Source organism: Zingiber officinale, chromosome 2A, assembly GCF_018446385.1.
Source record: "Zingiber officinale cultivar Zhangliang chromosome 2A, Zo_v1.1, whole genome shotgun sequence".
Classification (NCBI taxonomy): Eukaryota; Viridiplantae; Streptophyta; class Magnoliopsida; order Zingiberales; family Zingiberaceae; genus Zingiber; species Zingiber officinale.
Window position 1 is genome coordinate 33280784 of NC_055988.1, and position 22980 is coordinate 33303763.

Sequence of the window (22980 nt, forward strand, 5' to 3'; positions counted from 1 at the left end):
TGAGTTGTATTTGTTGTGTGGGTTTGTTCAAGGCTTCTCCACCTTCGGTAGTTACCATAAAGGAGTGTTTTTCTTAGTGGAGAGTGTGTCGCATGTGGATCCTTGGATTGGTCACCTCTTCTTGAGGTGGATACCAAGTAAATCCTTGTATTAGCGTTGCATTTGTGTTTCTTGTACATTCCGCTGCATATCATTATCAAGAAGCAAGCTACGACGAGCACGATGAGCTATTCACCACCCTCCCCTCTCTAGCTATAAATTAACCCTAACAAACTTGACTATAGTGACGCTTAATAAAATATATAATTTTTTATGCATTAATTGGTCATATTTATATATATATAGCGTCTTTACAATGCACTTGTTATATATATGTTTTGTGATATAATAGATATGTCAGGCAGACAAGGTCAACTCTATCACACGAGTGACCACCTCCAAGAGTGAGGATAAGATGATTTCTAGTTATAGGAGGTTTTGAGAGTAGCCCTATTAGAACTTAAGTCACCCTAATATGTGTTCAAGATGAGGTCATATGCGACATGACTAACATAGGCGTAGTCACATCCATATTACTTATAAGAAGCTAGGTTTGAGATCTCAGATATTACATGTGAATTGTGATATGTCTTTGAGGTACTCTCTCAGAGATCTCTGGGTAGAGTCTTATGTGTAGACTGAGTCTCATACCTATACAATGTTAGCGAAAACTAACATATGCCCTTCTAAGAGATAAGGGGTTAACATTGTGGTACGTGTTTCATACCACATGTGATAAGACGACTGAGATAGTGGAAGCCATATTGTAAGAGACAATAACTTGATATCCTCGAGCCCCACTGTGTGAGATCCGAAATCCTCTAGGTGGGATTTCTTATGCAGATCAAATCTTCTGTCCCCAAATTTCTCTGTCCCCGTGTCCCCTGTCGATCGGACGGACCAGATTACATCTTAAGACATCATGACATCTTTAAGATGTGTGCAGTATCCTCATGATGTGCAAGACATCCTTGATATGTAATCTGGTCCGTCCGATCGGCAAGGGGGACACGGGGATAGAGAAATTTGGGGACAGAGGATTTGATCTCTTTCTTATGCCCTTGTTACTTTCAACTATTTTTTGATATCATAATTCAATGTTTGCTACTTTAGTCTATTTATCGATGGTCTAAAAGATAAATTGAGGTCTGAGAGACAGGTCTAGAGAAGTAACTTATGTCCACTATGGGTCATTCATATGGTGTTAGTAATGTATGCCCGCTATGGGGCATTCAAATAGAATAATAAGGTTATCTCATAACTCCACTAATATAAATGAATCCACTAATATAATGTTAGTAACTCCATCTTATGACCACTAATATAAATGAATGTTAGTAACTTCATCTCATGACTCCACTAATATAAATGAATATTAATAACCCCATAATGAAATGACTATCCATATTCTCATCTTATCTTATAAATTCATATCTCTTGTATGAAGTGTGGGAGAGAAGAGAAAAAGAAAAAAAAAGAAAAAAGGAAAAAAGTTTAAGAAAGAAGAGAGTTGTAATTTTGTTAAAAAAATAAAAGAAGATTATTGTCACATATCACCATGTTAAAGATTAAACCATTGTCATATAATGTTGATAGTACGTAAGTATCATTTAAACTTTGAATAATTTATTGACAGAGTTCACAATAATTCTAAAAGTTTATAACGTCAAAGATTAGTACATCACTAACTAAAATATAAATTTAATTTTCGTACGTAAAAATAAATTATATATTTTACTTTCATCTAACTCCAACACAAAGCTTGCATTATAATACAAATTATTCGATAAGGCATGGATTATAATATTAATGATTAATTTTGAATATATATTTATATTTATTTAGCCACTGTACTGGGCCTTGTAGTCGGTCCAGAGTTGGTCCACCGTCTTCCCCAGCAACTGCTGGAAGAAGTCGTCGCTGTAGCCGTCCCTCATCTTCGCGTTCAGCTGCGCCACGAAGCCGGCCATCAGCCCCTCGCAGTAGTCCAGGAACTGGGCCGTCACGTCGTACCCCTGGTCCCACCGGTCCCCTCCGCCGGGCCCCACCCAGTGCCCCGGCGCGTAGCCGGCTTTGAGCCGAACGAAGTCGGCGATCCCCTCGATGAGGCCTCCGTTGGCGGCGCCGCGCCCGTTCCACTGCCACGAGTGCGTTACCTCGTGGTACAGCACGCCGGTGATCTCGGTCCGCACGTCGCCGCTATAGCCCGCGACGTAGTCTGCGCTGAGGTGGATCTCGTCGTTGGAGTTGTAGGCGACGCCGTCCATGGACTCGACGATGAGCGCGATGCGCTGCACCGACCTGCGATCAGCCTCGGTGGGTTGCTGGAAAATGGACCAGCAGAAGGAGGAGGCGTCGGCCAGCACCTGCTTGCTGTAGTCGAGGCCGATCTCGGAGTCGAACCGGGCGCCTCCCGGGGTGCCGCCGGCGTTGTTGGTCGCCGTGTAGTCGACGGCGGAGGCTGCGGAGAAGAGCAGGGAAGCAAGGAGCAAAGCTACTGAGGAGGCTTCCATTCTGATCGCCGATGGGAAAAGGATCAAAGATTGGGTCCTATTTATAACAAAAGGATGCCTAGCTATCTTTTTTGGGGCCGCGTTTCTTTTGAAGAATTAGGATTACGACTTTTCGTCTTTGATTGTTTCTTACATATATTTGCCGATTTGATTTAAAAATATTAAACTTTGGTCAAATATTGTTTTGATTGTAAACCTTGTTGGACTGATAATTAAGCATGAATTGATATACACGCAAACTAGCTTAATTTATTAGCTTAACATGTCTTTCTTTTCCTTTCTCTCGACATTTGTTTACTGTCCATATTTATGTTATATTCTCCCATATCTAACCTGTATTTTGTTCTCTGTAATTGTCATGTATCTCTTCCACACCTTCTAACAATCAACTTTGCTATTTATTGATCCATTTGTCCTCATCCTCACCTTCTTGTTCTCCATTATCATTGTTTTAAGCATTTAGCCCATCCTTTAATGGTTCAATCAATTAAAGTAGTGAACAAAAGTCAATCTTATTTGGTTTGATGCATAGACTAGACAAGGAAAAAAAATAGAAATTAATTGCATAACAAGAATATCTGTTTTCAAATCCAGTTTACGCTACATACATCGTTTTTAAAATACTATGCATGGTTTGAAGTGTTCTGATTGTTAACAGATTCATGATGTGACAATGGTTCATGGTTAAACGACAAATTGATGGTCGTCGAGAAGCGAGGTGAATTTTGTTGGATCAAATATGGTTGATGATTGATTCCACATGTTAGGAGTGATCCTAAATATAATAAGAAATCGATAGTTAAGATAATATGATAGTTAAAGTTCGAATATATATATTTAAACGAATCATCTCTTAGAAATAGAGTTTTCAATATAAATCTCGGTGACCATAGAGCCAGTCGGATTTACGGGTCCCAGCTTCCCACTCTTCCAATGTAAGGTTCTTAGCATAAACTCGGGTGACCCTATAGTCGACAGAGCATATGCGGCTCAACTCTCTATTCTCCTGTGCAAATCTCTCAACTTATAGTCAGTCGGGCTTTATAGTCGGCCAGGCATACGGGGGTTAGCTCCCTATTCTCTTGTGCAAGTCTTTCAGCATATAACTAGTCGGACCATAGAGCTGGCCGGACATATGGGGCTTAGCTCCCCACTTCTCCTATGTAAGTCTCTCAATATGCAGTTGGTCGGGCCCTAGAGATGGCTGGAAATATAGGGCTTAGCTCCCCACTTCTCTTGTGCAAGTCTCTCAACATACATCTGTTCGGACTCAAAGCCCGTCAGATCTCCTCTAGGAGATGACATTGTTAGGGAATTGTAATAGATTGTCAGATAATAACAACTACCTACTAGAAAATATTCCCTTATTCTGGCATATATATACACGCAATTGAACCTTCCTTTGCTTAGAGTAGGACTGCTATACATATTCTATCACCCGACATATTCTTACACCGCACATTTTTTGCTGCCTCATTATTACGGAGGTTATGAGAGGTGAAATTAAAGGAATCTTCTCCATTGGCCAAGTACGCGGAGTCATCCAAAGACACTCAAATTCCATTGTTCTACTATTCTACTGTTCTACTGTTCATCTTCTTCTCTATTTCGCTCGACTACTGTTCTGACTTTGAGGTTGAAGTGCTTGCTCTAAAGACCCCCACTAATTCTTGCTTTAGCGTTTTCATTGGCTCTTTGTGTGCGGGTCCATAGCTCCCAGATCCAGGTTCGTAGCTCGTAGCTCATAGTCTTTCCTCCACCAACATTTCTAGCCACCTCACCGACCGTCTATTTAGCTTCTGGATGAGATCAAATTTGGTGTCGTCTGTAGGAATCTTTTCCTATTCTAGAACATAAAGATGACACAACTTGTACAATCAACATCTCCATGACTTTGGAGGACTTTGAAAAACACATCGCCACTACAGTGCAGGAGTGGTGAACTGGAATTTCCTGGTCTCTCCTCAACTCTGTGAATACTTGGAAATCGAGGAATTGAGACAAATATATCAAAGCACAGTACAATTTGAGTCGATCGACAATCCCCATCAAAGACGGAATTAAATTTAAACCCGAGTAAATTCATCCAAGCTCTAAATGACAATTCAATCATCTCGAGCAGCTCTTTGTTTTTCTTGGTAGCTTGAGATTATCCGCTTAAGTCATTTCGACATATAAGTCTAAAGCTTGAATTTTAGAGTTTAAATTTAGACTATATCTCTATACTTATCAGGTTGGAGGTTCTTCTCTCAATGGCCACTTGGGGGCTGTTATTTCTTGCACCCAAAGACCATCTAGTTGGTTATCTCAGACTCTTGCCTCTGCTGCGAGTTATAAGTGAGCATGACTCTTATGCCTAATGACCATCCGAAAATTATCCCAGACTTTCTCTCTAGCTGCGAGTAATAAGAGAGCATGACTCTCGCGCCCAATGACCATCCGGTCGACTATCCTGGACTCTCACCTCAGTTGTGAGTAATAAGTGAGTATGACTCTCGTGCCCAACAATCGTCTGGTCGATTGCCCCAGATGCTTGCCTTTGCGATGAGTTATAAATGAGCATGGCTCTCGTGCCCAATGATCGGCTGGTTGGTTGTCCCAGATGCTCACCCTAGCTATGAGTTATAAGCGAGCATGACTCTCATGCTCAGCGACTATTCGGTCGGCTATTCCAGATTCACTTGGGCATGACGCCATTAGGCATTCGGGTCATGCACCATGCCTCCAGATCTCCAAGGAATTCCAGTCATACCCCACGCCTCTAATTTTCAAGGCATTCAAGTCATACACTGTACCTCCAACTCTCCAAGGTATTTAGGTCATACACTGTGCCTCCAATCTCCAAGGCATTTGGGTTATACACCATGCCTCCAAATCTCCAGGGCATCCAGATCAAACACCATACCTCCAATGTCTAAGGCATTCAAGCCATACAATGTGTCTTTAATCTTCAAGGCATTCAAGTCATATACTATATCTCTAAGTTCCAAAGCATCCGACTCATATACCATGCCTTCGCTCTCTAAGGCATTCATGTCATACATTGTGCTTCCAAGCTCGAAAACATTAATGTCTTACACTGTGCCTCCACTCTCTAAGGCATCCAGGTTATACACTATGCCTCCACTCTCTAAAGCATTCAGGTCATACACTGTGCCTCCAATATCCAAAGCATTCAGGTCATACATTATGCCTCCAAGCTCAAGGCATCCAGGTCATACACTATGCCTCAAATCACCAAGACATTCAACTCATACACTATTTTAGATTTTGAGATATGTCCTAAAGCAATCGCCTTATGATTTTACTATTTATTTGATAAATATAGATTCATTATTTGAGTATATATTATATGTTTGAATAGTCTTAAACTCATTTACTGAATGCCCGTAATATAATTTATAATAGGAGAGAATTTGTGATTAGATCACAACTTGTGATTATCTCTATATGTACAATTATGAGTATATTGGAATTTCCCTAGTCATCGAATTGGTGCATTCGGACATCATCAATTTTGTAAGACTAGCATGAGTTATACTCCTTGGTTCAGTCAAGCAGTTATTTCTCACTAGCTGGAGACATTGAGATGTCGAGAGTTAAACATGAATGCTAGTTATGGTAACTAGTTTATTAGAGTGACTTACTGTAAGAATTTATATGGTTCTCTACATATATGGATATGTTTGTAAAGTTCTTACTGTAGCTCGAGTGTAAATTTCTTTCGACTTGAGGTATATAACTCATCTTGGTTATTGATGCTTATACTTTGACATCTTAAGAAAAATCTTTTAGAGGTGTGGACCCGAGATGATTGGGTATATTGAATTGCCTGAAGGTGTTTGGATATCCCATAGAGGATTCACTGCTTCTTACGAGGAGACGTATATCCTATAGCTACTCGTAAGAATTATTACTTAAAGTCTTTGGCAAAAGCATCACATGTTAGAGTATGAGACTCTTGTACACATGTACAAGTAATTTGAATCCACAGAATGAGAAAGTATTACTTGAGCTAGGTGTGACATAGTCAGCCTAGTGGGGAAGACACATAGACCATGCCCTGAACCAAGTGGATATAAGACGAGTGAAAGAATGAGGCACGACTCATTGTAGTTGCTAAAGAGTTCAGAATTAGTTCTAAGATCAATTGTGATTTTTTCGGTTAATTGAGAATCATGATGTACTACTAGGTGTCACTCATGATCATTCCATAATTAAGTAGTTAATTATAAATGACTAAGATAAATCGGGAACCTATTAGATCACATGCACTATGAGTCTTTAAAAGACATAAAACAAGTTAGAGAATAGGATTCTCAAATCAAGAGATAAATATTTAGTTGGGTCATACATAAGATAAATATTGAAATATTTATCAGAACTGAAGTGCGGATGAGTTACATCTCTTATGAAAGAGTTTGACCCTATTTGGTTTAGTTATAAACCAACTTAATTTAGTTGTGAATCACACCAAGGGGTAGGTTAATGGGCTAATTTTGGTTAAGGCATAATAGGTTAGATTTGAGCTTTCTAATCCAACTCATTAAAGAGGACTATATATTGATATGGTTAAGAGAGAATTAGCACACAATTACATTGATTAGGTTTTGTAAATCTAAACCCAATACCTCTCTCTCGCTCTCCCTCTCTCTTGCTATCAACCACAACAAGAGGGTCTCCTCTTGTTGCCATGAGCCACCCAAAGGAAGCTCTTCCTTTTGCTTCTTCCTCTTCTTGATCCTTCTTCTTTACTCATAGCTAGTACCTTCTGAAGGTGAAGCTTGTTCTCTTAGAGTTGTCTTGAAGATCTTGGTGTGGATATGAATAGAGGCGATGTTCGATAACATTGTAAAAGGTTGATGCTCTTCTCGTTACAAGTCATTCATAAGGTATACCTAGAATAATTGTTATTCGATTTCATTTTATTTTATGATTTTGTCCGCACAATTATATCTTGCATGCATGTGGTGTGTATGATGTAATAAATTAGTTTATTTATCATTAATTTTTTACTTGTGCATGTTTATGAAATATATTTTTAGCACACACTGCATCGGCCATAACCGAACAGTGGTGTCAGACCAATCGTGTTTGGTGTCGTCTGTGAGAATCTTTTCCTATTCTAGAACATAAAGATGACACAACTTGTACAATGAACATCTCCATGACTTTGGAGGACTTTGACAAACACATCACCGCTATAGTGCAGGTGTAAAATACTGGAAAAATGGCGAATAATGATAAGGGAATTTTCCGGAATTTTTAGAAAATTTTCAGGAATTTTTCGGAGACCGTATGGACGAGTTTACGGGGATAGAAACGGGGCCCAAGGAAAGCCTGTCTAGGTTACCCAATTTAAGTGAGGAAAAGTTTTATTTTTTTCCTTTTTGGTTTTCTTTTTCTTTAGTTTGTTTTCTCCTCCTCTTCTGTCGCCGTGTCCCCAAGCCTTCCCCCGCGCGCCTTCTCTTCCTCTCACGCGTGCCCTAACCGGCGCCGCAACCGCCGCTGCCTCCCTCTCCTCTGCCCGACGCCGACGACACCAGGGAACAGAGAGTCGGCGATTGAGCAACTCCTCCCTCCCTCTTCCTTTCTTCTTCTCTGTCTCTGCCACTGAGGTCGGGATGCGCCGCCGGCCCTCTCGGCCGGAAGCTACCTCCAAGCCGAAGCCCTAGCCGCGGTGAGGTCTGAGCCCTTCCCCCTACCGCCAGCGATGTCAAGCACCTCTGCGCAGTGCCGCCGGCCTTCCTTTTTGCCCTAGCGCCGGTGGCCGTGAGCCCTAATTGTGGGCGTAGGGTTCTGCCAAGCCCTCTTCTCCATTGGTTGATCTCTCACCGCGCCCTAGGTGTCAACCTCTTCTGATCTTTGTGTGCCAATGCCAAAGATGCCGCAACCCTCTTCTTCTCCCGAACTGATCTTCTGCCCTAGTATCGGCAACGAAGCCTTATTCCTCTATTCTTCTTGCTGCCACTACCGAGTGAGCTTGCCACTGTGTTTTTGGCAGCCACCTCTGTGCCGGCCATCAGATTTGCCATTGCCTCTGTGCCACTATTCCCTTCACGGGCTGATTTGCGGCCAAGCGAAAGAAGTCGCCAATCTAGGTTCAAGACCAGCGCTGGATCTCAGTCTCGGTATGGTGTGAAGTTGCCGGCAGTTAGTATGGTGATGAGGCAACAAGGTGAGCTTTAATTTGGTCTTACATAGTTGAGGATGTACTCACTGTGAATTTGACATTTGGTTTGTTCTAGGTCCTGATGTGGAAGGGTTGACCTGTTAGGCAACGACTCCACTATGGATCCAAGCATCACTGGTTGAGGATGATCCATAGCTTCGGCCACAAGTTCAGCAGCAAGATCTGTGGTTGTAAGTTGGCAGGAAAATACTTAGATTGGGGTAAGTTGTGCTATGGATTTGTCATCTTTAGTATTGGTTTGGATTTAGTTGTTGTGGTTAATTATGTTTATTTCAAATCCTAATTGGAAGGAATTAGTAGTTAAGAAACGATTGAGGAGCTAGATGATCCAATTAGGGTTTATAATTGGATCTGGATTTATGTTAGCTTCTCGAGGATTTGATTTAGCTAATTTATTTATTTGTAATTAGCTAAATCTGGATACCATGTATCACAGGACTTTGATACGAGATGAGCATTTCGATGTTGGATTTGACTGATTGGACCTTCTTTTTGAGGCGGGTACCTCTTGACTTATCTTTTATGATATCGTCATTTGGATATGCATAGTACTTTATACCTTCAAGCAATGAACATGTTTGTCTTTGGTATGCCACTGTTTGATATCCATAGCATGTTAGGTTTGTCGCTTGTTATGTATCCGTGCTTATATCTCGTGATTTGTTACCATGAGTATCTTATTGTCATGAGTACTTTATTACCATGAGTATCTTAGTTTCTAGAGTGACATACCATGTTTTACTGAGTTTAGGACTAGGTTCTGGATTTTTGTTTCTGGCATGTGTATCTAAATTATCTGATACTTAGGTTTTTATGCCATACCTGGCTTGTGTACCTCTATTTGTATATCATATATGATTCGTGTACCTAGACTTTGATTCTTTGATCTATGTATATTGTTGGTACATATGTTATGGAAGGGGGATATGTTTAGGATCTAGGTTGTTATACCATAGCGGACCTGTATACCCTAGATCCGTGGATTTGACTCACTGATACTGTAGTACCCATATTATATATATATGGATATGATTATGTTGATCAGTTTATGACTATGCTTAGTGTCATGCATCATGATTGCATGCTGCGCGATTGTCAGCTCTATTATGGTTGAGCACATTGCCAGTTACATGTACTGCACACACCACCACTCATGGATTAGTGGTATATCAGGCAGGTGTGTGGCGGTTCTACTGTTTGGCTCCATTGGTCAGGTGACTCAGCGTGGTAGCCGGCAGACAGTTCCGCTCTGTTTGGCTCCGCTGGCATTTAGTGTAGCAGCGTGGTAGCCGACAGACGGTGGACTCTGTTTGGCTCTGTTGGTCAGGAGACTCAGCGTGGTAGCCGGCAGAGATACCTCCCCGTCCTCGTGTACCGGGAGATGAGAGCATTGAGCTCCCCCATTTATGATTTGGGGTCAGAGCACAGGAGTACTCCGACAGCATCCCGTCCACTCGGTCACTCATCAGGAGCAGTGACGACAGAGTGCACGGTTGTTACCGCCCTACCCACTCGGTCTCGCCATTTGTGTGTGAGAGGACTGACTGGTGTCAGGGGTGACCAGGACGCATCATTAGCATCATATGCATTGATGTATTTATATTCTTGTGATTGTGTTTGCTGCATTTGGTTGTTGCATTTTGGTTGGATGCATACCTTTGACCTGCATACAGGATTATTGACACTTTCGGTTTGACGACCCTTTTGTCTGGATAGGAGTTCCTGGTGAGTACAGCTTCCTCAGTTACCTTTCAGTTTTGCATATTCCCTATATATGATTAGGAAGTTGTATTCTATGTTTGTTGCTGTTAGATATATCTTACTACTCATGTCCATTGGTATTCGCTGAGTTATTGAACTCACCCCCGTTGACACTATCTTTTTCAGGTACCAGGTTATTTATGGTGTCGCTTGAAGCATCCTGTCTGCTGGTCCCCACGTCACATCAGAAGACATATCTCCGCCTTTTTGTTATTTTATCTTGGTATATGAGATGTGTGTATTTGGCTTTGTGTGTTCCGGTTTTGTGTTCGGAGTGTTGTTTTGGTTGTCTGGTGTAAGCCTAGCCGGCTAGCAGTGTTTTATTTGGTTTTGTATGAGCTTGTATTTTATGTTTATCTGTTGTGTTGGTTTTGTTCCAGCCGTGTGGGCTGATGATATATATATAACTGCGTGTGGTTGTGTGTATATTCCAGCCGCCTGTGGCTGATGTATATTATGTCTGTAGAAATGCTTCAGATTGTCACCGGTACAGGGGAGGTGCTGTCGAAATTTCTTCGGACAGGGACTCCTCTAGGGCGTGACAATTTAGTGGTATCAGAGCAGGTATACGATACTTGCTATGTGTTCTGGATTTTTGAGATTTATCTGATACCAATTTATTTGGTATCAGAGATCGGCTTACGAGTTTTATTTCTCGTGTTTCGGATTTCATGTTTTAGTCTTCTCGATGTGACTTTTTGGATTTTAGGACTTGGCAGAAGCAGGACATCTCCAAGCTATAGGAGGTATGTTGGTATATGTTATCCTACCTTTTTGATTAGTTTATGCCCTGTTCATTATTACAGTCTATGACATGTATTAGCACTCTTTACTAGCACCTGTCTGGTTGTTGTAGCATATATTATATGTGATGGGTTAGCCACTGATCTTGATTTACCTTAATAGAGATTAAGGATTATAGGCTTTGGTGATTTTACATATCATACCCCTAGTAGCTTTAGCTTCTGTTACGATTAGTTGGTTAGAAGATCGAGGCACAAACCAGCCTCTGTTATTATTAGCTGTGTAGTGAATAGTATCTACATATTCATGTTGACTTAGCCAATAGTATACCATTTTATTTTAATTAATTTTATTAGTAGATAATTGATCTACTCTTGTTAGATCGATCAGTAGAAGTTTGATTTACCATAGTTTCTTGAAGAGGATTAATGTAACCTTGGTCAGTTGGAATAAGAACGATTTAGTTTTGTTGGTTCAATCAATAGAGGACCATCATACTCTATAAAATGCTGATCTTTGAGTTATTCATGATTAGTGGATATCTTGAGCACATAAAGTACATGGCTTGAACTGAAGTGGGAAAAGACTAAATTAGCTGTATACCATTATCGGTTTGGTCAGTCTATAAAGGATCGATGTATCCTATTTCATGTGGACTTTTATTTAGACTATATGCACCTAGTTGGATAACATAGAAGGTAACATATGGAATATCGGGTTGATTGGATTAAATATGCTGATTCTGCATATCTATGAAGTGTACATATGATTGTTATGAGTTGAAGGAGTTCTATGATGGATAGTTCATTTGTAGATAGTGTGGGTATTCCCATCTAGATATGGTTATTGTAGGTTCCTTGTGCATTATAGCTATTTAGTTAGCTGTACGTGCCTGATTGACATATTGGAGGTATCTTATCGAACTAAATCTGTGTCGTGGTATGTGCACATGGGTGTGAGTGTCATGTTCGAAGTATCTTGTCGACTACATCGGTGTTGTGATATGTACATATGTGTTTGGTGTGGTATCTGAGGTATCTTGTTGATTATGTGTGATTTGTGAATGCACCTGGGTTTTAGTATGCCTTATGGGAAGTATATGTTGATTATACTCTTGGTATATGTGTATATTTGTCATGTGAGTGTTGTTTGAGGGGTATTGTTGATTTTACCTACGATGATATATGCACACAGGTTCGGTATACATTGTTGGAGGTATCACAGTGATTTATACCTATGATGTGAGTATTTTTGGTGTGTACTAATTGGAGGATTATGGCGATCATACATATGTTGTGTGTGCACGTGTGTCAGATGTATGGTGTTAAATGTCTACATTATGATATTGGTTGTTTTACCCTGTCAACTAATTCTCCCATTAGTGGGTGACCGACCCACTAGGAGGATGATAGAGTTGACTATGGATTTGATTTGCTTACTGGGTGGTTATACCCTAGGCTACCCACAGTGATCTGTGGTAGAGAGATCTCGTGCGGTCTCTAGCTAGATAGTTAGGTGCTTTGGGCACTTATGTATTGTTGTGGTAGAGCGTAGCTCCCACATGTTATGGATCGTTTGTGGTAGAGCGTAGCTCTCACATATTCTGGATTGTTATGGTAGAGCGTAACTCCCACATATTTAGGGATTGTTCTGTGGTGGAGCGTTGCTCCCACATATTGCGGATTGCTTGTAGTGGAGCATTGCTCCCATATTTATTGTAGATACATGTTACGGATTATTTATAGTGGAGTGTTACTCCTACATATTGAGGATTTCTTGTGGTAGAGCGTTGCTCCCACATATGTAGTATTTCTTGTGATGGAGTGTTGCTCTCACACTGGAGGATCTATTCTTAGATGATTTATATCGTTGGTGATCAGATTCCTGATTTGTTGTCGGAGATCTTATGGTTAGGAATGTCTGTCATACAGACATTATGTGTCTTGGTGTTACCATTAGAGATTGCGGAGCCTTAGATGTTTTCAGAGATTTGATGATTTTAGTATTTCTAGGATGTTTGGATCGGTTTCCATTGTCTTGTTGACGATGTTGTGATCTATTTCGGATCCGCGGTGAGACACGCACACCATTTTGCATAGTTCTGGAGATGTTTCGACGAGAACATCTACATATGAAGATCAGTAGTGCATATTTTGGTTGTCTTCTGTGAGATGTTTGAGACACACGGTCACTAGTAGGAGTATACCGTGGTTACACAGGAGCTAGAGGTTGTTATCGTTGGGAGTAGTTGTAGTCTATATAGGAGACTCGCAACTTCCTTGGTTTGGATCGATATGACAGACGATTCGTTGGGGGTTTTTTTTCCACGCGTTGTTATGCCAATGACACGCTTGACCAGGAAAAGCGTGAAGTTTACGTGTTTCGAGGACTATGAGACCAGCTTTTAGGAGCTGAGGCGGAGACTAGTGTCGGCTCCGATTTTGGTTTACCTTTCTGGAGAGGACAGATATGTCCTCTACACTGACGCACCTATTCAGGGTTTGAACACTGTTCTGATGCAGCACGATAGAGTAGTCTCCTATGCTTCTCGACAGTTGTAAGAGCATGAGTAGAACTACCCAGTATATGACTTGTGGCTGGCCGTCATTATTTTGTGCCTTGAAGATTTGGCAGCCTTATCTATACGGTGTTACATTTGAGATTCTCACGGACCATAAGAGTCTCAAATATTTGTTCACTTAGAAAGGAATCTAATCTCCGACAGGGAAGATGGATGGAGTTCCTGAAGGATTTTGATTGTACCATTAGCTATCACCCAGGAAAAGCTAATGTGGTTGTCGACACACTTAGCCGGAAGTCTAGAGTGACTTTGTCTTGCCACCGAGTTGTGGCTACAGACAGAGCAGGGTATTCTTGTTACCATGGTTGCTTAGTCGTCGATCAGGACGAGAATCCGAGAGCTCTAGGCTACTGATAAGTATTTGCAGTTTATTTGCAGCTAGATAGCTTCCGGGCAGCAGACCGAGTTCACACGAGACGAGGAGGGTGTTATACACTTTCGAGACAGATTTTGCGTATTTCAGTCTCATCCGGTCTTATAGAAGTTACTTCCGGAGGCTCATCACTCATGATTTACTGTCCACCCTGGTGGTACCCGTATGTACCCAGAACTTGAGGTGTTTCTATTGGTGGAACGACATGAAGGGAGACATCGCGGATTTTGTAGCTAGATGTCTTGTCTGTCAGCAAGTGAAGGCTGAGCACCAGAGACCTGTCGGTTTATTTCAGTAGATTCCTATTCCCGAGTGGAAATGGGAACATATTACTATGGACTTTGTGGTGAGTTTGCCGAGGATATGACGAGACCATGACGCGATTTGGGTAATCTTTGATCAATTACCCAAATCCGCGCACGTTTTAGCTAATCGGAGGATAGATTTCCTGGATCGATTGGTAGATCTGTTTTGTCGGGAGATCATCAGATCACGTGATGTCCCATTGATTATTATTTCGGATAGAGACCCCGATTCATGTCTCGTTTTTGACAGAGTCTGCAGCAGACCTTGGGCACGTAGCTCTGTTTCAGTACAGTTTTTCCATCCTCAGACAGATGGATAGACACAGCGGACCATTCAGACTCTAGAGGACTTGCTGAAGTCTTGTGTACTAGATTTTGGAGGCAGTTGGGAGGACCATTTGCCGTTGGTAGAGTTCGTCTGCAACAACGGTTTGCATTCGGCTATCCAAATGCCACCGTTGAAGCGTTGTAAGGTAGGCCTTGTCAGACACCCATCCTCTGGGATGAGGTTGGGGAGGCCCAGTTATTAGGACCTCATAGAGCTCAGCTTGAGACAGAGTTGGTCCATACTATCGGACGGAGGATGTTAGAGGCATAAGACTGCCAGAAGAGTTATGCTGATCGGAGTCAGAGACTTTTAAAGTTCTCCATTTGCGACCAGGTATTTATGTGAATTTCACCCATGAAAGGGGTGAAGAAATTGGCCTCATAGGTAAGTTAGCCTGCGATACATTGGACCTTTCCAGATCTTAGAAAGGGTTGGAGCGGTAGCTTATCGTTTAGTGCTACCACCAGCGTTGGCGGGCGATCACGACGTATTCCAGGTGTCTATGCTGATGAGGTATATATCCGACTCGACACATGTGCTGACAGATATCTCAGTTCCTTTTCAGCCTGGTGTTACCTACGAGGAGGTTCCGGTACAGATTTTAGACCGGAAAGAGCGTCAGTTGCGAAACAAGACTATCCGGTTGGTTAAAGTCGGATGGCAGCATCATACGGACGAGGAGGCTGCTTGGGAGCTCGAGGTTACTATTCGAGCTCGATACCCCCATATGTTCATATGAGGTATGTGGTTAAATTTACCGTTCAGTATCTATACTCTTTGCCTATTGTTAGTATTTGCTGATGGTAGATAAGGAAATTTGGAGGACCAAATTTTTTTATTAGTGGGGGAGAATGTAAAATACCGAAAAAATGGTGAATAATGATAAGGAAATTTTCCGAAATTTTTAGAAATTTTTCAGGAATTTTTCGGAGACCGTATGGACGAGTTTACGGGGATAGAAACGGGGCCCGGGGAAAGCCTGTTTAGGTTACCCAATTTAAGTGAGGAAAAGTTTTATTTTTTTCCTTTTTGGTTTTCTTTTTCTTTAGTTTGTTTTCTCCTCCTCTTCTGTCATCGTGTCCCCAAGCCTTCCCCTGCGCGCCTTCTCTTCCTCTCACGCGTGCCCTAACAGGCGCCGCAACCGCCGCTGCCTCCCTCTCCTCTGCCCGACGCCGACGACACCAGGGAACAGAGAGTCGGCGATTGAGCATCTCCTCCCTCCCTCTTCCTTTCTTCTTCTCTGTCCCTGCCACTGAGGTCGGGATGCGCCGCCGCCCCTCTCGGCGGGAAGCTACCTCCAAGCCGAAGCCCTAGCCGCGGTGAGGTCTGAGCCCTTCCCCCTGCCGCCAGCGATGTCAAGCACCTCTGCGCAGTGCCGCCGGCCTTCCTTTTTGCCCTAGCGCCGGTGGCCGTGAGCCCTAATTGTGGGCGTAGGGTTCTGCCAAGCCCTCTTCTCCATTGGTTGATCTCTCACCGCGCCCTAGGTGTCAACCTCTTCTGATCTTTGTGTGCCAATGCCAAAGACGCCGCAACCCTCTTCTTCTCCCGAACTGATCTTCTGCCCTAGTATCGGCAACGAAGCCTTATTCCTCTATTCTTCTTGCTGCCACTGCCGAGTGAGCTTGCCACTGTGTTTTTGGTAGCCACCTCTGTGCCGGCCATCAGATTTGCCACTGCCTCTGTGCCACTATTCCCTTCACGGGCTGATTTGCGGCCAAGCGAAAGAAGTCGCCAATCTAGCTTCAAGACCAGCGCTGGATCTCAGTCTCGGTATGGTGTGAAGTTGCCGGCAGTTAGTATGGTGATGAGGCAACAAGGTGAGCTTTAATTTGGTCTTACATAGTTGAGGATGTACTCACTGTGAATTTGACATTTGGTTTGTTCTAGGTGCTGATGTGGAAGGGTTGACCTGTTAGGCAACGATTCCACTATGGATCCAAGCATCACTGGTTGAGGATGATCCATAGCTTCGGCCACAAGTTCAGCAGCAAGATCTGTGGTTGTAAGTTGGCAGGAAAATACTTAGATTGGGGTAAGTTGTGCTATGGATTTGTCATCTTTAGTATTGGTTTGGATTTAGTTGTTGTGGTTAATTATGTTTATTTCAAATCCTAATTGGAAGGAATTAGTAGTTAAGAAACGATTGAGGAGCTAGATGATCCAATTAGGGTTTATAATTGGATCTGGATTTATGTTAGCTTCTCGAGGATTTGATTTAGCTAATTTATTTATTTGTAATTAGCTAAATCTGGATACCATGTATCACAGGACTTTGATACGAGATGAGCATTTCGATGTTGGATTTGACTGATTGGACCTTCTTTTTTAGGCGGGTACCTCTTGACTTATCTTTTATGATATCGTCATTTGGATATGCATAGTACTTTATACCTTCAAGCAATGAACATGTTTGTCTTTGGTATGCCACTGTTTGATATCCATAGCATGTTAGGTTTGTCGCTTGTTATGTATCCGTGCTTATATCTCGTGATTTGTTACCATGAGTATCTTATTGCCATGAGTACTTTATTATCATGAGTATCTTAGTTTCTAGAGTGACATACCATGTTTTACTGAGTTTAGGACTAGGTTCTGGATTTTTATTTCTGGCATGTGTATCTAAATTATCTGATACTTAGGTTTTTATGCCATACCTGGCTTGTGTACCTCTATTTGTATATCATATATGATTCGTGTACCTAGACTTTGATTCTTTGATCTATGTATATTGTTGGTACATATGTTATGGAAGGGGGATATGTTTAGGATCTAGGTTGTTATACCATAGCGGACTTGTATACCCTAGATCCGTGGATTTGACTCACTGATACTGTGGTACCCATATTATATATATATGGATATGATTATGTTGATCAGTTTATGACTATGCTTAGTGTCATGCATCATGATTGCATGCTGCGCGATTGTCAGCTCCACTATGGTTGAGCACATCGCCAGTTACATGTACTGCACACACCACCACTCATGGATTAGTGGTATATCAGGCAGGTGTGTGGTGGTTCTGCTGTTTGGCTCCGTTGGTCAGGTGACTCAGCGTGGTAGCCGGCAGACAGTTCCGCTCTGTTTGGCTCCGCTGGCATTTAGTGTAGCAGCGTGGTAGCCAACAGACGGTGGACTCTGTTTGGCTCCGTTGGTCAGGAGACTCAGCGTGGTAGCCGACAGAGATACCTCCTCGTCCTCGTGTACCGGGAGATGAGAGCATTGAGCCCCCCCATTTATGATTTGGGGTCAGAGGACAGGAGTACTCCGACAGCATCCCGTCCACTCGGTCACTCATCAGGAGCAGTGACGACAGAGTGCACGGTTGTCACAGCCCTACCCACTCGGTCTCGCCATTTGTGTGTGTGAGGACTGACTGACGTCAGGGGTGACCAGGACGCATCATTAGCATCATATGCATTGATGTATTTATATTCTTGTGATTGTGTTTGCTGCATTTGGTTGTTGCATTTTGGTTGGATGCATACCTTTGACCTGCATACAGGATTATTGACACTTTCGGTTTGACGACCCTTTTGTCTAGATAGGAGTTCCTGGTGAGTACAGCTTCCTCAGTTACCTTTCAGTTTTGCATATTCCCTATATATGATTAGGAAGCTGTATTCCATGTTTGTTGCTGTTAGATATATCTTACTACTCATGTCCATTGGTATTCGCTGAGTTGTTGAACTCACCCCCGTTGACACTATCTTTTTCAGGTACCAGGTTATTTATGGCGTCGCTTGGAGCATCCTGTCTGCTGGTCCCCACGTCACATCAGAAGACATATCTTCGCCTTTTTGTTATTTGATCTTGGTATATGAGATGTGTGTATTTGGCTTTGTGTGTTCCGGTTTTGTGTTCGGAGTGTTGTTTTGGTTGTCTGGTGTTAGCCTAGCTGGCTAGTAGTGTTTTATTTGGTTTTGTATGAGCTTGTATTTTATGTTTATCCGTTGTGTTGGTTTTTTTCCAGCCGTGTGGGCTGATGATATATATATAACTGCGTGGTTGTGTGTATATTCCAGCCGCCTGTAGCTGATGTATATTATGTCTGTAGAAATGCTTCAGATTGTCACCGGTACAGGGGAGGTGCTGTCGAAATTTCTTCGGACAGGGACTCCTCTGGGGCGTGACAGTAGGAGTGGTGAACTGGAATTTCCTAGTCTCTCCTCGACTTTGTGAATACTTGGAAATCGAGGAATTGAGACAAATATATCAAAGCACAGTACAATTTGAGCCGATCGGCAATCCCCATCAAAGACGGAATTAAATTTAAACCCAAGTAATTCATCCAAGCTCCAAATGACAATTCAATCGTCTCGAGCAGCTCTTTGTTTTGCTTGGCAACTTGAGATTATCCGCTTAAGTCATTTCGACAGATAAGTCTAAAACTTGAATTTTAGAGTTTAAATTTAGACTTTATCTCTATACTTATCAAGTTGGAGGTTCTTCTCTCAATGGCCACTTGGGGACTGTTATTTCTTGCGCCCAAAGACCATTTAGTTGGCTATCTCAGACTCTTGCCTCTACTGTGAGTTATAAGCGAGCATGACTCTCATGCCTAATGACCATCTGAATAATTATCTTGGGCTTTCTCTCTAGCTGCGAGTTATAAGAGAGCATGGCTCTCGCACCTAATGACCATCCAGTCGACTATCCCGGGCTCTCACCTCAGTTGTGAGTTATAAGCGAGTATGACTCTCATGCCCAACAACCATCTGGTCGACTATCCCAGATGTTTACCTCTACAACGAGTTATAAATTAGCATGGCTCTCATGCCCAATGACCAGCTGGTTGGTTGTCCCATATGCTCACCCTAGCTACAAGTTATAAGTGACCATGACTCTCATGCTCAGTGACTATTCGACCGGCTATTCCAAATTCACTTGGGCATGATGCCATAAGGCATTCCTCCAAGGCATCCAGGTCATACTCCGTGCCTCTAATCTTCAAGGCATTTGAATCATACACCGTGCCTCCAACTCTCTAAGGTATTTAGGTCATACAATGTGCCTCCAATCTCCAAGGCATCTGGGTTATACACTGCTAGTATTAGTCCTAGTACCAATTATGAGATGATTGTAAAGAACTCCTTTTATATCATATTTCATTATTAATAAAAGGCAAAGTTGGTTATTATATTTATTTCAATTCAGTGCCGAATGAATAAGTATAATAATATCCTAAAGTAGGAGGTTCTAATCTACAACATATCAATTGGTTGAATTAATAGTGAGATATTGTAGATATACATAGAACACTACTCTTAACTATTCCTAGTCAAGCTTTAATATGCAAGGACAATGTTAATGCGTTGAGACTAGCATGTAGGTCAACGGATGACTTAATCTCATATGTCATGGATATGAGATATCAGGTTGACACATGGATATATATTAGAGAATATATACTGAATGACCCACCATGAGAATGTTTCATGGATCGTTATATGAGTGTCATAAATATTTTCATGTGACTATTGGTATGAATAATCCTTAGACCTGAAGTCACAATAGCTCCCTACATAAGGAGTTGTATACTTTGGTATCGACAAACGTCACCTGTAACAAGGTGGACTATAAAGTTGATTACTGGGTATGCAATAAGTTATGTGGAGGGATGTGAGTGATGTAGATGAGATCTATCCCTTCCATATAATGGAAGTGATATTTGTGGGCCCCTTAATTAGTAGGACATAAGAAAGCATGAGTATGTTCAAATGAGTCAATATGAGATATCGAGCTTATTTGATTGAGTGTGTTCGCTTAGAGATCAAGAAACACAAAGATTGATAAAAGGATGACACGGTCTATGCCTCATTGATGAATCTAGATATCAAGGATATAAGGATTGAGACATACAAGATAATAGACACGGAAAGGTTAGGTCAGATTTTGACATTCTCGTTACTTGGGTAGCAATGATGCATTGCTAGATGTCACTCATTGCTTATATATCTAAAATGGTTTTAGATACATTGCCAACGTTATGAGAGCCTGTTAGGTCACACATAAAGAATATGTTGATTTGGAGATGGATTATGAGATTAAGTTTAATCCGAATTATACACATTGAGTTAAACTCGAATGAATTCAGATTAGACTTATTGAGTAATGGGTTAGACTCATTGGTTTATTGGGTTAATGACTTATTTGGTTAATGATTAATCCAATGTTCTAGATCCAACCCATTAAGATTAATATATTATCATTAATCAAAAGGAATATCAAGAGACAAAAATATTTTTGTATTCATTGGATGAATACAAAAGCCATTTGTAAAAGTAACCTTTAGGTGAAGTAACCTTTTTTGGTAAAGTAACCTTTTGGTGAAGTAACCTTTTTGATAAAGTAACTCTTTTATGAATTCACCTTATATAGATGAAGTGACCTTTTGGGTGATGTAATCTTCTTGGTTTTTGCTCTTCTTCCTTCTTCCACTCTTGCCCAAAACTTCCACAAGAGGTTACTAACACAACCTTTGGTTGTTTCTTTCTCCATTTCGTGAGTTCATGAGATGGATGGAGAACATGTTCGTGTGGATACCATAGAGGCACAGACGTGTTGATCGTGCTGAGATCTACATCCTAAAGAAACGTTGCTATCAGGATTGTGAAGGGCACATAGCAAAGGTATATATCTTTTAACAAAACTTAGTATATGGTTTCCTTTGCATGGATCTTCTGGATAGGAACTTATTTTTCCATTGTACTTTTCGACGTGTTTAGCGCTATAGTTCCTTACATACACCACACCTCCAAATCTCCAAGGCATCTAGGTTAAACACCATACCTCCAATGTCTAAGCTATTTAGGTTATACACTGTGCCTTTAATCTTCAAGGCATTCAGGTCATATATTGTATCTCTAAATTCCAAAGTATCCAGCTCATATATCATGCCTTCGCTCTCTAAGGCATTAATGTAATACACTGTGCTTCCAAGCTCTAAGACATTCATGTCATACATTGTGCCTCTACTCTCTAAGGTATTCAGGTTATACACTGTGCTTCCACTCTCTGAGGCATTCAGGTCATACACCATGCCTCCAATCTCCAAAGCATTCAGGTCATACATTGTGCCTCCAAGCTCTAAGGCATCCAGGTCATACACTATGCCTCAAATCTCCAAGGCATTCAAGTCATACACTGCTTTAGATTTTGAGATATGTCCTAAAGTAATCACCTTATGGTTTTACTATTTATTTGATAAATATAGATTCATTATTTGAGTGTATATTGTTGGATCGAGAAGCGCTAGAGGGGGAGGGGGGGGGGTGAATAACACTCGCGGCTATTTCGTTTGTTTCGGAATCGTAAAAGCAGTCGAGTAAATAAACACAGCGGAATAAAAACAAACACAGAGACACGAGGAATTACTTCGTTCGGAGCCTATGATGACTCCTACTCGAAGGCCCACGATCTTTGATCGCTTTCCTTGGGAAACAACTATAAGCTCGATGAAATGTACAGAATATGAATTACAAATGAGTACGATAATTAAAATTATACCAAACGAAAGAATCTAGAGTAATGGCGCTCCGGGTCGTCGGGATCTTGAAACCGCACGTTGAGGTCGTTACGTAAGCAGCTTATAGCAGAAGGATCGCTTAGAATCAATTGTTAAGAGCTGATGGTCGAGACCCTCTTATAAAGGGTGTTCAAGGTGTTGGATCGAGAGGCGCTAGAGGGGGGGTGAATAACACTTGTGGTTAATTCGTTTGATTCGTAAAACACTCGAGTAATTAAAATGCAGCGGAAAATAAGAAAGCAAGCACACAGAGACAGGAGGATTTACTTCGTTCGGAGCCTTGATCGACTCCTACTCGAAGGCCCGCGATCCTTGATCACTTTCCGTGGGCAACAACTATAAGCTCGTAAAAACTATTACAAACTAATTACAATTCAAAGCACTAAAAAGATTATACCGACAACAAAGGACTAAATCTGAAGCTCCGGGTTGTCGGGGTGTCGTTGCAGCACTTCGGGATCGTCTCGTAGGCAGCTTGTAGCAGATAGTTCACTTGGAAGAAGATATTTCAAGCTGCTGGTCGAGATGTCCTTTTATTGGACGTTCAAGGCGCCTCCAGTGCCAGTCAAGGCGCCTTGAACCCCAAAACTTCGCTGTGATAACCTCCGCTGACTG

At 41.7% G+C, this 22980-nt stretch overlaps 1 protein-coding gene across 1 annotated transcript; it reads right to left on the reverse strand.

Annotated features, from left to right (window-relative positions):
- Positions 1-1725: 1725 nt before the first annotated feature.
- On the reverse strand, positions 1726-5596 carry LOC122043625. Its single transcript, XM_042604233.1, has 2 exons — positions 5421-5596; positions 1726-2637 (listed from the first exon to the last, which is right to left on the reverse strand). Exons 1-2 carry the CDS (start codon positions 5594-5596, stop codon positions 1881-1883), a joined length of 933 nt encoding a protein of 310 aa, XP_042460167.1. The 3' UTR covers positions 1726-1880.
- Between the last annotated feature and the right edge of the window lie 17384 nt (positions 5597-22980).